Raw genomic sequence first — 15433 nt, forward strand, 5'->3', positions numbered from 1 at the left:
ACTGAAGGGGGGAGTGCGGTAGCGTGTGCATACTCCCAAAGTGGTGGCACCCAGACCAGGACCCAAGACCTCTGAGTGCTTCCATTGCAAGTTTTTAATCCTGGTGGGAAGAAAATGAATTGCAATCCCCGATGCAGTGGAAAGATTGAGGAAGATGAGATTTGCTCCATTGTGATTTCTGTGGTTCAGACTTCTAGTCATTTCTTCCTAATGGGTTTAGTGAACAAAATTACTTTCCTTTTCTTCCCCCCCAAAATAAATTAATTTCATCCCAAATGAGAGTTCAGCATTTAGAGGAAAAATCAGGATATTCAGTATTTTAATGATCTGAGTAGAACAAGAACAGCAGGAGGAGACTTTGTTATCTGCCTTATTTATACAGAGGTAAAAATCAAGAAAATGTTCATTTAAACACCCCTGATAGACCAGCTCTCATTCATTAAACTTGCATAACCCAAAATATCTTACCTTAAACCGAATGTATTTCAGGAGGTCAAAGCGCTCAACAAATTCTTGTAGATAGTCCCAAAATTTCTCATGTCTCATGAAATTGGGATAATCTTCTTGGAAAGGGAAGTCACTATAACATGACATTTCCTTGCAGACATTTGTCACTAACGTCCGATAGACCCTGGTCATCCCATCTTTGGAATCTTCCTGCGGTGAAGGCAGAGTTAGTCGGACAGAATGAAGGAGACAGGCGGAAGAGAACAGAGATCTTGGTGGCTCGTGCTAGCCCAGCTGAGAGGGCGTCACAGCAGTTACTGTTCTACTTGTCATTTTGAAGAGTTCCAGGAAACCCAACATTGGGTCCCCGTGCTATAACGATGAGGAAGCAGTAGTACGATTGGAGTAATTGAATACAGCATCTTCCTCAAACTGCAAGAAGTTGATGAAAGGTAACAGGGCCCCCCAAGACCAACGTCATCCTCAGTGGACTCCGAGAATGCAGGGCCCATGGCCTGCTCAGTGTCCTTTTCCTTCTTTCCTTGCCATGGCTACTACTTGCACACTGGCTCTGGTTATTGTCCTCCTTTGTGGGGGTAACCGGGGATTGAATTCAGGGGCACTCAACCACTGAGTCACATCCCCAGTCCTATTTTGTATTTTATTTTGAGACAGGGTCTCACTGAGTTGCTTAGCACCTTGGTTTTTGCTGAGTCTGGTTTTGAACTCATGATCCTCCTGCCTCAGCCTCCAGAGCCACTGGGATTACAAGTGTGCGCCACCATAGTCCTTTCTGAGCAGGGAACCCCAGCTGATATTCCTAATTATTGTCTATGTATATTTTCAATCACTGTCTCTTTATTGGCTCCTTCCCATCAGCAGAAAACAACCTATGTCCCCTGTACCCCATCTCTCTTCATCCCTTCTCAGTCTGCAGGAAAGAATCACCATTAGCCTCTGTGTTCTCCCGTGTCCCTCAGCTTGTGTCCGCTCTCAATCTCCATCACTCAGCAAAACAAGAAGATCTAAAGACACCGGTGAATTTCTTGTGGCTGAGGCGAACCTGCATCTTTCCCTCCAGTCTCTCCTTAACTCTACCTAAGAAGTCTCTTGCACTTCTAACACAGAACTGGTCACACCATGTTGCAATGATCTGTTTGCTGTTTCTATTTCTCCACTCAACAAAGGAGGGCAGGGTCCCTGTCTGTGTCCTGGCAGAAGGACATTATCGAATGAATGAAAATTAAGATTATCATTGTGATTTGAAGAATAACATTGTAATTTTAATAGTGCTGACATGTGGGTATTATTATTATATTTTATTTGTATTTTTCCTTTTGTTTAATTCAATATTATTTTTTAAAATTAACCTGTATTACTTTAGGAGAAAGAAATCAAACCAATCGTGGTGTCCTGTTGAGGCTCAGACTGTATTAGAAAAAAGTGTTGTTGTTGTTGTTGTTGCTGATGTTGTTTTGCTTTCCCCCTGGTACCCTATTCCCCTAGGGTTTGGACCACTCCTGCTGCATTTTCCATTTTCTCCACCATCTATGAAAGATTGGGCAAATGCCATCTCTTTCTTGAAGGTTTCCTCATTCATAGCAGGTGAATGGATGCTGCTTTTGCTTTTCCCCCTGAAACACTGAGTACTTGGTCCTTCCTGGATCCTATCTTCTGACACCTTCTTATTCTCCCTTAGTCCCTGTTGAATACTCTGCTACTCCCTGTAACCAGTGGTCCTCAGGGCCATTCCTGGCCTAAGGCAGGTATCTAGCCACTTCCAGACCCACTTTCTGATGCTCAAGTCACCTACTCTGAGCACAGCTCTGCACGCAGCATATTCTACTCGTAAGACAGACTGGTCAGCTCCTGGGTTCTTTCTGTTCTGATAATGCAAAAGCTATTACCCTACCCACCAGACCTTCCAAGGCCTGGGATCCTGCCTCACTCTTGCAGGTTTTCTTCCTAAAGACCTGAAAAATACCTGGTGGTTGTGCCTCCACCGCCTGATGCTGGTTTCCTCCCTAGCTGGGAGGTATCCCTGTTCACCAGTGCTGCTCTGCTTACTTGATGGGACACTCTGCTACTTTTAGAATGTCTGCGGCTCAGAAATCATCCCAATACCCTATCAGACTCAAGTCTCCTCCTTTCTCTTCCCTGTCCCCAGCCATGCTCTGCCTGCACTCGAGGCTCCTCCCTGAGACCGTGTCCTGCACAGCGTCGATCCCCGCACCATGCACATGTCTGTGGACAGAGTGAGCTACTCCCTCACTTGATCACCAAGGCAGGCAAGAGCCACCATGTCTGACCAGAAACAAAGCCAGTGGCCAGAGTGTGACTGATGGAAATGGAAGGGTGTGACCACTCACAGTGAACTTCCAAAGTCCCCCGAAGTCATCACTTCTCTCAAAGCAGGTGGGCTCCAGGTTCTCATCCAAGCAGCACTTGATGGAGGACAGGCCACTCACACCAGCTCCAATCACTGCAACTCTCTTGGCCATGGGGTTGGAGGAAGGTCAAGCAGAGCTTCTTCAAGTGACAAGGTTGAAAGGGAGCCCCTGACACAGGAATTTTATAGTGCTTGAAATACCCTTCTTTCACCTTAGAGTGGAGGCAGAATCACATCAGTGCATAGAACATTCTAGAGAACATGATAGGTCATAAAAAAGTCTCAAAAATAAAAAAAAATGAGATCATATACAGTATTCTTTTGACCAAAATACAATAAAGCTAGAAATCAATAACAAGAAAAACTTTGGGAACTATATAAATACATGGAAATTACTTTAGATCAACTGAGCCACAGTCCCAGCTAAACATTTCTTGAAACAAATGAAAATGGAGATACAACATACCAAAACCTATGAGATAACAGCAAAAGCAAAAGTTTTTAGTAATCAATGTCCACATCAAAAAAGTAGAAAGATCTTAAACAACCTATCGCTGCATCTCAAAGAACTAGAAAAACAAGAACAAACTAACCCAAAATCAGTAGAAGGAAAGAAATAATAAAGATCAGAGCAGAAATGAATGAGTCAGACACTAAAAAGCAATACATAAGATTAATGAAGCAAAGAGATAGCTCTTCGAAGATAAACAAAATAGACAAACCCTCAGCTATAACTAAGAAGAGCAGAGAAAGGACTCAAAATCAGTGAAGGAGAGGGAGACATTACAACCGACACCACAGAAATACAAAGATATTAGTGATTTTTAAGAACAACTATGTGCCAACAAATTTGATAATCTATAAGAAATGGATAAATTCCTAGGTAAAAATCTTACCAAGACTGAAACATGAATAAATAGAAAACGTGAACAAACCAATACCAAGTAATGAGATTGTATCAGTAATACAAAGCTTCTCATCAAGGAGAAGCCCACAACCAAGCTAAGCTAAGCTAAGCAGTTAGCTTCACTGCTGATTTTTAATGTTTTTGGTACCAGATATTTAGCTCAGGAGTGTTTAACCACTGATGTACATCTCTGACCCATTTTTTTTTTTTAAATTTTAGACAGGATCTTTCTAAATTGCTTTGAGCCTCACTAAATTGCTGAGGCTGACTTTGAACTTGTGCTCCTCCTGCCTCAGCCTCCCGAGCTGCTGGGATGACAGGCATGTGCCACCGTACCCGGCTTTACTGCTGAATTCCACCAAACATTTAAAGATGTAAAACAATAGAAGAAGGAAGAATTCTTCCAAAGACATTTGATGAGCCTGGGATTATCCTGACACCAAAATCGGACAAGGACGCAATAATAATGACCACCACCACTACCACCACCATCCCCCCCAAAAGAAAAAAAGCTCTAGGCCAGTATCCTTGATGACCATATATGCAAAAATCCTCCATAAAATTCTAGCAAACCAAATATGACAGCATATTTAAAAGATTATGCACCATGACCAAGTGGGATTAATCCCTGGAATGCAAGGATGGTTCATTATATTCAAATGTGATTATGGAAAATGGATCAGTAAAATTCAACATCTTTTCATGATAAAAATGCTAAATGAATTAGGCACATAAGGAATGTATCTCTGCACAATAAAGACCATTTATAATAAGCCAACAGTTGACATTATATTGCATGGGGAAAAGATGAAAACTTTTCAAGATCTGAAACAAGACAAGGATGCCTGCTTTACCATCCTCTTCCACATAGTGCTGGAAGACCTAGCCAGGGCAGTCAGTCAGAGAAAAAAACAAAGGGCATCCAAGTTGGAAAAATTGTCAAATTATCACTGTTTGCATAATTTGATTTTTTAAAAAAAAAATTTAGTTGTCAGTGGACCTTTATTTTATTTATTTATATGTGCTGCTAAGGATTGAACCCAGGGCCTCACACATGCTAGGCAAGCACTCTACCACTGAGCCACAACCCCAGCCCCAGATGACATGATTTTATATACAGAAAACTCCAAAAAACACAACCAAAAATGATTAGAACTAATAAATGAGTTCACCAAAGTTGTAAGATATAAAATCACCTACAAAAATCATTAGTGTTACTATTTGTCAGTGACAGACTATCTGATACAGAAATCAAGAAAACCATCCAATGTACATAGCTGCAAAAAGAAATCAAATACCTAGGAATACATTTAACCAAAGAGGTGAAAAATCTCTATGATGAAAATTGTAAATCATTAATGAAAAAAATTGAAGGGGACCTAAAAAAGTGGAAAGATATCTGATTTCAGGGATTGGAAGAATCAATAGTTTTAAAATGTTCGTACTACCCAAGGTGATTTATAAATTCAATGAAATTCATATCAAAATGCCGATGATTCCAGGTACTGTGGCACACACATGTAATCCCAGTGGCTTGGAAGGTTGAAGCAGGAGGATAGCAAGTTCAAGGCCAACCTCAGCAACTTAGGGAGGCCCTAAGTAGTGAGACCCTGTCTAAAAATAAAAAAATAAAAAGGGCTGGGGATGTGGCTCAGTGGTAAAGTGTCCTGGGTTCAATCCCCAGTACCCAAAATTAAACAAACCAACCAACCAGCCACTGCCCCAAACAATGGTGTTCTTCATAGGGCAGGAAAAAAGGCAATTCTAAATTTCTATGGAACCACACAAAACCTTGAAGTCAAAGCACTGGCACTGGTAGATCTCTGCTGTGCTCTCTCATTAACAACACACGCAAAAGTAGTCATTTATTGAATTGGTAAAGTGAGAAACACACTGAACTGAACAGACAGGTGGCAAATGAATTCATTCAACAGGTGTGCCCTGGGTACCCAAGTGTAGGGCCCCAAACAAGTGGGACTCAGTGATTACATAAAAGCAATAAAGTCTTATAAATCAACAAACAACAACAACAACAACAAAAAGCCACAGTGACGGCCCTCACAGAGACACTGCCGGGTGGAGAGAGGATGACAGTCAAACACGGCATGTGAAAGGCCTGTGACAGCAGCATGCTCTGGGTAGGAAGCTTGCAGGCCCTGGGACACAACAGGACTGGGCAGGAACATGTGTCTGTTAAAGGTTGACTAGAGAACTTACCCATGGCCAAAAAATTGGGGACTTGTATTTTTTAAAATTAACTCATATTTACAAACTATACAGTTTTGAGTAGGGGCAGTCCTTTCAAAATATACTTTAGGTCAGTTTGGGAAGGTCACCAACAAACCTGAAATACAGAGGTCTGAGCTCTGCTTGGCTTCTGCCTCTCACCAGCTGATGGGACCTGGCACAGAACAACAAATGTCTGTGTGCCGTGGTTTTCACATTTGTAAAAAAACAATTTTCTCTTTCTTCCTTTCCAGCTTGAAAGGATTGTTTTTTTTTTTTTTTTTTTTGTGTGTGTGTGTGTGTGTGTGTGTCTGAAAACCAGGTAAATAGTTCCCCCAAATCTACCCAGAAACAAAACCGCACGTGAACTCCAAGGGAGGGAGTGCCGCGGTCTGGAGCGCCGGGAGGTGCCTCAGCGGGACCCTGTGCCCGAAGGCTGCTTGTCCTTTGGCGGAAAGCAGCCCTGCCTTTTGTTTTATTTTCATTTTTAAAAATTTAAAAATTTGTTCTCATTAGTTACACGTGAGAGTCGAGTGCATTTTGACACACTGTTCAAAAACGGAGCACCACTTCCCTTGTTCGGGCTGGACCTGGTGCAGTCACCGGGGCGTGTAATCACAGGTGTGCACAGGTAATGATGTCCTTCCTCCCATTCCCTTCCCAGCCCCTCCCTCCCCTTACGCCCCTTGGCACCCTCCAAAGTTCCTCCCTTCTCCCCACCCCCACTATGGATTAGCATCTGCTTATCAGAGAAAACACCTGGCCTTTGGGTTTTGCAGTCCTGCTTTCTGAACTGGACCTTTGTACAGAAGGAATCCGCACCCCATACTACCCCCCAGCTCTCATCTTCTGGGACATGGAGAGATGTGGGTGGTTTGCACACCGTATCAGGTGTGGGCTTTGGGATTAATCAGCCGCGTTTCTCCTCCTGGGCACCGTGATCTCACAGATCCCCAGCCGCCACCTGCGGAGTGTCTCGGTTTCCAGAGCCTGGCTCTGCTGTCATTCCAAAGAGGACATCAGAGGCAAGCTGCACTCAGGCAGTCCGGGACTCTGTTCTTCTCAGGGACAACTTCTTCCCACCCCCAACGTGACCCTGGTCTCCCGACCACTTCCCTGGGCTTCCTGACTTCCTAACTGTGCTGCTGTGACCTGCACCCAGAGGCTCCAATCACCCTCCTCCTCAGCGAACGGGCTTGGCAAGAACAGCGTCCCCCGCAAACGCAGTTTCTGTAAACGTTTCCCCTAAAAACAAACCCCGGACACTTACCTCGTTACAGGGAGCAGACGCTCGGAGCCGAATGCCAAAGAGGGTGTCTCTCTCCCCTTCTCTCTGAAACCCAAGTTACGTGTCCTAAGAGTAAACCTCAGGCTGACTTTGATCACAGCCCTCTCTGCCTCAAAGCCAAGCGACTGGCCTCTCAGGCTGGTGACAGCAGGAAGCGTTCGCTCTAAAAAGTTGGTAGGGACCGGAGCTCGGGCCTGCGCAGTCCTGGGGGCTGGGCGACGGTGAGAGCGGCCTTCGGATTGGAGGGACCGGCGTCTCCTGCGGTCCCAGGCGCAGTGCCCGGAAGGCAGGCGCGCTGTGCCTCGGGCGCCGGCAGGGGGCGCCAGACAGCCCCCCCCCCCCCCCCCCCGCCCAACCAACTGGGCACAAACTTCTCCCCCTGACTCCTAACTTGGCCTCTTGGAGCATCAGGTGCGGTCGAAAAAGATAGAGCAATTTAGGTGACCTGCATCAAGAGGCTCCAATCAGGTTGTTCCACGGCTGGCGCTTCCCGACTCCCTGAGTGTGATTTTAAAATTGAGGATTCACCAGGAGTTCCAGCGGCATCATCCTTCAGATTGGGTCAGCAGAGGGAGCTGGTGAGGTGTGTCTGGGAAAGCCTAAGACAACCTTCAGACATCCACTCAGTCAAGAGGAACAGGAGGACCACAGTGGAAGCACCCCGCATTCCTGTTCTCTCCACCCAGTGCTGGGAACCTAGCATTGCAGACCGTCTTAGGTCTTGTGTCTGGGGACATTTTCCCACACAGTCCTCTAGAAGTTTCTGAACCAGGAGTTACAAATTGCAAACGTCTACAGGAAGGCAAGAAGTGGGTCAGATAAAGTCTGACTGGAAGCAGCACCTGTGGATTTAGTTTAGATAAATGTTGCCAATATCACAAGGCTTTAGGTTCAACAGAAGCTGCAGATCCAGATGTTAATCTGTTGGTAACAAATTAATTTTTTTCTTTTGCAAAATATAAAGAGACAGTTGAAACTGTTGAAGAACCTGTTTCGTTAAGGAACAACAATGTATAAAAGAGGTTAACACCCACACATGCTCTCGCCCCCCACCCCCATGCTCTGCCCCCCACCGCTCTCCCCCGACCCCGATGGCTCTTGCCAAACCATCTGAAAATAATCTGGAAACATCGGTGCCATCCAGATGCTTCAGCATGGGTCTCACAAGCAAGGGCACAAGCCCTGCCAATCATATTGTCAGTTCCACACTCCATGTAAGAAAGTCTATATAAATTTAATATATAGTCCAATATATAGTCTACCTTAAAATTCCTCCACAAAATGCAGAATGTCCAAAGCGTCCTAGTGGTGTGCTGGAGTTGGCTTGTAGTGAGAGAATGGATTGGAGGGACGGGCGTCTCCTGCGGTCCCAGGCACAGTGCCCGGGAGGCAGGCGCGCTGTGCCTCGGGCGCCGGCAGGGGGCGCCAGACAGCCCCCCCCCCCCACCACCACCAACTGGGTACAAACTTCTCACCTCTTCCAACTCTGAGTTTGAGAATATCAAGAGACTTTGGTCACCGTCAGAAAACTTACACAATGAAAATTGGCAAATGGTCTGGTTGGGTGCCTGAACTCTGAGCCAGTCTTAAACATTTACCAGCACCCTCACCTTTTTTTTTTTAGAAACAACTGTGCACATTTAAAGTACACGATTTGATGAGTCTATTAGGACTGAATACAAACATGAAACCAAAAAGGTAATGAACAAGAAAGGTAATGAACGTAATCATCACCTTCAAAAGTTTCCTCTGTGTGTGTGTGTGTTGGGGGCTGGGGGGGGGTGTTAAGAATACATAACAGGAGATCTTCCATCTTAATTGTTTAAGCACACAATACTGCATTATTAGTTACCTGTGTGTTCTATAGCTGATCTCCTGAGCTTTTTCATCTTTCATTTTGAAAGAGTCTGACCACTCTCCATTCCCTCCCACTCTCAGCCCCTGCCAACTGCCCTTCTCTCTGCTTCTATGAATTCAACTATGTTAGATAGTTTATGTGAGTAGAATCATGCTGTGTCTGTCTGTGTGCGACTAGCCGATTTTGCATAGCATAATCTTCTCCCAGCTCATCCATGTCCTACTTAAGGCAGAATTTCCTTTTTTCAGGCTTAATAATGTTCTATGGTGTGTATATTTCACATTTTCTTTAACCATTCATCTGTTGATGGGCATTTGTTCACCATATTTAGCTATTGTGAACAATGCTACAAGGAAGGGGAGAGTGGAGGTGTGAGACCCTGGTTTCAGTTTTCCTGCATGTACACCCCAAAGTGAGATTGGTGCATCATATACCATCATACTTTTGAGTTTTTGAGGACTTTTCACACTGTTTTCCATAATAACTCACCATTTTGTATTCCTACCAAGAGCATGGCAGTCTTCTCATCCTTCCTGGTGTGTGTAGCTTTGTTTATGATAATAGCTATCCTGTCAGGTGTGGGGTGATAAATCCTTGTGGTTTTAATTGCATTACCTAACAATTAGTGGTGTTGAACACCTTTACCTCTTGGTCATTTGTGTGTTTTCTTTGGAGAATGTTAAGTCCTTTGCCAATTTTAGAATCAGTTATTTGTTTTTAACTTCTGGCCTCTTCTCAGATATGTGGTTCGCGGTCTTTCTCCCTCCCACAGGATGCCTTTCCTTTGCAGTATGCAGGACGTGTAGTGTGGTGGAATTCCACTTGTCTGGCTTTGCTTTTGCTGCCTGTTCTTTTGGTACCTGTTATGGTTTGGAAGTGAGGTGTTTCCTAAAAGCTCCTGCTCATGCAGGAATGCTCAGAGGTGAAATGACTGGTCTGTGAGAGCTGTCACCTGATCAACCCGTCCTAGTTCGAATGGGCTGACTGGTGGTTCCTGTAGACAGGTGGGGCGTGGTGGAGGAGGTGGTCACTGGGGGCTGTCCTGAGGCTATGCCCAGCTTGGCCTCTGGAGGTGCATCTTCCCTGTGACCCTTCCCACCTGTGCTTCCTGACCCCACCATGAGCTGAGCAGCTCCTCTACTAGGTCCTTTCCCCATGTTTGCTGTTTTGCTTTGGGCCCAGAGCAATGGAGTCAGCCATTTATGGACTGAGACCTCTGAAACCATGAGCCTCAGATAAATGTATCCTCTCTAACTCATTCTTTTCAGGTATTTTGGTTACAGCGATGCCAAAGTTGGCTAATACAGTGTCATAGCCCAAATTTCATTGCCAAGACCAGTGTCAAGAAGGATATAATGAGAAGTTGGCTGTTTGCACGTAGATTGCTTTGGGAAGTGTGGATATTTTAGCAATATTAAGTCTTCTAACCCATGTTTACATTTAATTATTTAACCTGTTTTAGTCGATGTTTCTGTATGGTGTAAGATAAAGGCATTCTTTTGCATGAGGATTTCCAGTTTCTTGGCCGTATTTATTAAAGAGGCTCCTTCCTGTTGTATATGCTTGGCACTCTTATCAGATGACCATGTGTTTGTGGGTTTGTTTGGGGAACTGCATCCTGTTCTGTTGGTCTCTATGTCTGCCTTTATGCCAGCGCCACATTGTTTTAATTACTAGAGTGTCGTAGTATCATTTTAAACCGGGAAGTGTGATATCTACAGTTTCCTTCTTTCTCAAGATTGCCTTGGCAATTTGCGGTGTTTTGTGGTTCCATGAGAATTCTAGATTGTTTTTCTTTTCTATCTCTCTAATCCAGGAAGAGTGTCTCACTGTTAGGTAGTAGTTTAATAATGAGCAGTGAAACATGAACCAATAGCACAGCAAGGCGTAGAGTTTCTCTGAAATGCCTTTTTTTTTTTTACACATTTGACAGGCAAAGGCTGCAGAAGGTGGACTCTGGTTCTCCTGGTGAACACCAGACAGTTATCAGTTTGGAAGCAGAAAAGTTTCCTGGTCGTTCTCTGCTTGGAGACATGTACTCTGTCTGGAGAGTGTGCTTATTAACCTACAATAAAATTTGCTTGCTTGATTTTCATGGGACACAAGAACTGAGGTCTGAATCGTCAGCTCCCACTCTTCTGTGACACCCAACGTGGTGCCTAGACTCAGATTGACAGCACCCTCTGCAGGAAGGTGCTTGCAGTTCACCTGTTCACCTCCGGGTTTGGGCTGAGGCTATGTCCAGCTTGGCCTCTGTTGCCTTCCTTTGGCCTTGGACTTCTCTGTGAACTCTTTCCTCTGCCAACATTCCCTCCATGTGTCACACCTACGTTCTGCCTGCCCTTATCATCTTGTTGCCTTTGCTCAACTTTATGGCAGTCAGTGACCACATTGGCACCTTGTGTTTTCCACTCACAAACTTAGGCTCTCTTTACTCTCTAGCTCCTTTTTTTCTCCCCTTTTGATTTTTTTTCTTGCATCTTTCTTCCCACTGCTGCGCTGAATAGAAGTGGCAAGAGTGGGCACCTTGTCCTGTTCCCTAGGTTAAAGGGATAGCTTTCAGCTCTGCACCACTGCGTACTCTCCCATGGGCTGTCTCAATATGGCCTTTGGTAAGTTGAATTAAATTCCTTCTACACTTAGTTTTTGGGAGTTTGTTTTCTTTTAGTCAGAAAAAGGTGTTAAATTTTTTAAAAGCGTGTCCTCCGTCTATTGAGATGATTCTATGATTTTTATCCTTCAGAGTTAGAGAATGATCCAGGAGAAAGGGACATGTAGTGTTTTACCTTAATTGATTCTTTATGTTGAGCCTGAGAATGGAGTAAAGTTTATAGATTGCATTTGGCTGTCTTCCTTATTCTGCCACAGTTCTCCAGCTTCCAGGAAGTGCAGTCTAAGAGTGGTCAGTATGTTCCAGTTTGATAGTCCTGCAACTATTCTCCAATAGCCTTTTCACTAAAGTCCTTATTTCTGCTTGTTCCCCTGTAATTCATTCTCCAGAATGATCTAAGTTGTAAAGTAGAGCTCAGCCCTCTGACATATAAGATGTTGAGTGAAGGGATCTGTTCTCAGAGTTAGAGAATGGTCCAGTAGAAAGGGGGCAGTCTGCTTGAGGGGACAATTATCTGAGCAAAGTTCATGGGAAGTGTGGAAGGACGGGATCCATAGCCCAAGTGCAGGGATGGGGCTTGGGGACACAGGTGACCTGAACTTACTATCAGGAGTGTATGGGCACAGCAGCAGGTGGACCCAGAGATGTGGAGGTGGAAATCTCTTGATATTCTCTGCTAACTGAGAGTGGGGTGGGAGGGAGTGGTATAGGTGTGTGGGGAGAGGAGAGAGACCTGGGAGTGAAGGGATTAGGGGAACCTGGCAGGATTTGGGGCAGCAGGGTAGACTGGAGTCCAGGAGTGACCAGTTAGGGTGCTGAGTGCTTTTCTTCTACCCAAGGGCAGATGCTCAGAGGGAGGTTTGAAGAAGCTGGAAAGGTGGATTTTGACCAGAGCTGGAGTTCTGACATGCAATTATGAATGAATGAAAGGGGACAATGGAGTTGGGAGAGTAAGTGGATTTGACATTAGCTGAACTGAGGGTGATCTCTCTGAGACAGCTGACCCCATCCTCAGCTCCAAGCATAGGTGTTTGGGTCTCAGGTGAGTCCCAGCTCCCTTGCAAATGATTGCCTTAGGAGGAGACACCGAAGCTGTAAGGAGGATGTAAGATGCAAGGAGAGATTCACTGGAGACTTCAGTGTGTGTGTGTGTGTGTGTGTGTGTGTGTGTGTGTGTAAAAGCTGAGCTGATGTAACAAAATAAATAATACAATGGCTCAAATAAGAGAAAAGTTCCTTCTGTCACACAACAGCTCGACGCCGAGTCTAGGGCCATAAAGCTACTTTGCGACCTGGGCTGTTCAGGAACCTTGTTCCTTCTATTTGGGTTGCTCTGTCATTTTTCAGGACTTTGTCCTTTTCTGCATGATTAACACTGGATTGGTGCCATGACCATGATGTAGCTCACACAGAAGATAAAGCAAGGGCTATGTTACATACCTTATTTCTATTCACATTCCCTTTGCAAGACTGGGGCCATGTGATCCTATTAGTGCAAAGGAGGCTGGGAAATGCAGTCACTAGCCAGGTGGCACGTGACCAGGAGGAAGGGATAAACACACCTTTGGATACCTGGAAAAGCTCTAGAAGTTCTTTTTCTCTCTTCTGAGGATTGTGGTCTGGGATTTTGGAAGCTGGCCTCTTATGCTAAGCATGGGGCTGCTCCAGGGATAAGGGCAGACCCATGGAATCATGGAAGCCACTGGTTAAGTCAACGTGAAGCTCTGTGAGGCAGGAGGTACTGGGGCTGCTATGCTGTGAAGGGAACACTGGCTTGGGAAAGGCCGTGGCTTGGTCCAGGTCACACAGGTAGCAGTGGCAGAGTGCGTGATCCTGAGCTCTGGGCCTGGTGCTCTAGCCCCTCCCCAGGGGGCATACCAAGAGGTCCAGAGCACTGGTGTGCAAGAAGGTAGGTTCAGTGCCAAAGGCTGGTCAGCGGGGGTACTATTTGTATACGTTAAAAAGAGCTTCAGAAAATATAAAATTATCCTTGGAGATAAAATGCCTTCTGATTTAAAGGGTGTGCAAGAAAGTCTGCGAAGCCAGGGTGTTCTCTACATTTCTCTTTTGTTAGATTTCTGGGCAATAAGTAGTTTAGTTGTGTTTTTTCTTTCTGGGATTATTTATTTAAATTTAAAATCCGAATGCAATGTTTTTGCAGCACTGTGGAGTGAACCAGGCCTTGTGCCGGCGGGGCAAGGGCTCTACCTCTGCACTACACCCTCAGGCCTGATGCTGCTGTCCAGTATGACAAAAAGGGGTGGTTTCTAGGCTGGGAATTCGATTCTATCATGTCTGTTTTATACTTTGACCGTAAAGTAGGCCTAGTATAGTCATAGTCCAGAAAAGGTAGGGGAAACAGGGGAAAGATGTATGTGGTGTGCACAGACAGGGAGCCGTGAAATCTGGGATACAGCAGGAAAGAGTGCACTGAGAGACGGGGTTCACACACGCCCACAGAGTAGGAAATGAGAGAAACACAGGTGCTCCTGAGGACTCTTCTGAGGTCACTGCTAAGTATTCTGAAGTAATTTGTCTTAAATGACAGAGAGCCCTGGATGTGAGTTCTGGAGGCTGTCGTCCCCCCTGTTACCTGTTTACTTGGACAAATCAGCTGACAGCTTTTTGTCTGAATTTTCTTACTTATTAAGTTTTGTAAGATACTTGCCTCCCCAACCCCATAATTATTATCGTGAGGACTAAAGGGGAGAATGGACGGTACTTATTAATTTTAACTATGGCTTAGGATGTGCAACATTACAATTACCCCTTTATAGAATGCTTTTTTTTTTTTAGTACTGTTGAAATAAATGAAGACAGACCTGGCTAAGCAAGATGTTCGGCCCCTGTCTCTAGTGTCTGGCATAGATTCAAAGGCGGGCAGAGGAGTTTTCATAATGAAGAACAGAGAAGGCTTCTGATGTCCCCTTCTGGAGGTTGCTGGCATGGGGTGGCTCAGCAGAAGTGAGACAGCATGTGGAACTGGTGTGGGGAGCTTATCGGGTTTTGTTTGGTGCTCCTGCGCTGGAAGTGAAGCCAGAATCAGACAGGCAGTCAGTGTAGATAGGTAAATGGAGTCAGGTCGGATCAAGGAGGCCAATTTTGAGTGAGTCTGGGAAGTTGGAGACTGTCTCCTGAGGGATTAAAATGTTAATCCCTTGAGACCCCTTCTTCCACCCTTATCAAGAGCCTGCCCCTGCCCCAACCTGCTTCCAAGGTAACCTGTCCCAGGAATAGCCCCTCCCTATAGGGAGCTATAAGGTTGCTAATGTGTCCTGGGCTGCTCCATCCTGCCCTACCCCTTCAGCCCACCTGTCTCCCACCTTTTGGTCATCCTGAGGTGAGGTTTGTCATCCAAGCCCATTAATGAGGCCAAGGGAAGGCAAAGCCTTCTCTGACCAGCATCACGTGTTTGTCAGCTGTAGCCCTGGGGTGGGCAGGCTGGGTTAGCAAAGCACTGACTGGCTCTTTGCTTTTGCTCCTCTTTCTCTGTCCCTGCTAGCTCTCATTCTGTCCCTGCTAGCTCTCTGCTTGGCTGAGTTCTTTTTCTAATGGATTCCAGTGGGATTTGGTTGCAAAGGCAGTGCCCTTTGCATAAAAAAGAACAAAAGACCACTCAAGACCAGTTTCTAGGGTTCTTTCTTTGTCTTTATTCAGCCACATAAAAATATCCTTTGGGTGCAAAGCAGTCTTTTGTGAGGTGGGCC

General features: G+C 45.2%; 1 protein-coding gene across 1 annotated transcript in view; it reads right to left on the reverse strand.

The window, feature by feature from the left end:
• The window catches only part of FMO4 (flavin containing dimethylaniline monoxygenase 4), a 28013-nt gene extending 20562 nt beyond the window's left edge, over positions 1-7451 (reverse strand). Inside the window, exons 1-3 of the mRNA XM_081298153.1 lie at positions 7240-7451; positions 2817-3048; positions 469-657 (exon numbers count right to left, since the gene is read on the reverse strand). Coding sequence (XP_081154279.1) covers positions 469-657; positions 2817-2948 — 321 coding nt within the window. The 5' untranslated portion in view covers positions 2949-3048; positions 7240-7451. The remainder of the gene's footprint in view (positions 1-468; positions 658-2816; positions 3049-7239) is intronic.
• Positions 7452-15433: the final 7982 nt, after the last annotated feature.

This window comes from Spermophilus citellus (assembly GCF_964194105.1).
Source record: "Spermophilus citellus genome assembly, chromosome: 6".
NCBI classification, from domain to species: Eukaryota; Metazoa; Chordata; class Mammalia; order Rodentia; family Sciuridae; genus Spermophilus; species Spermophilus citellus.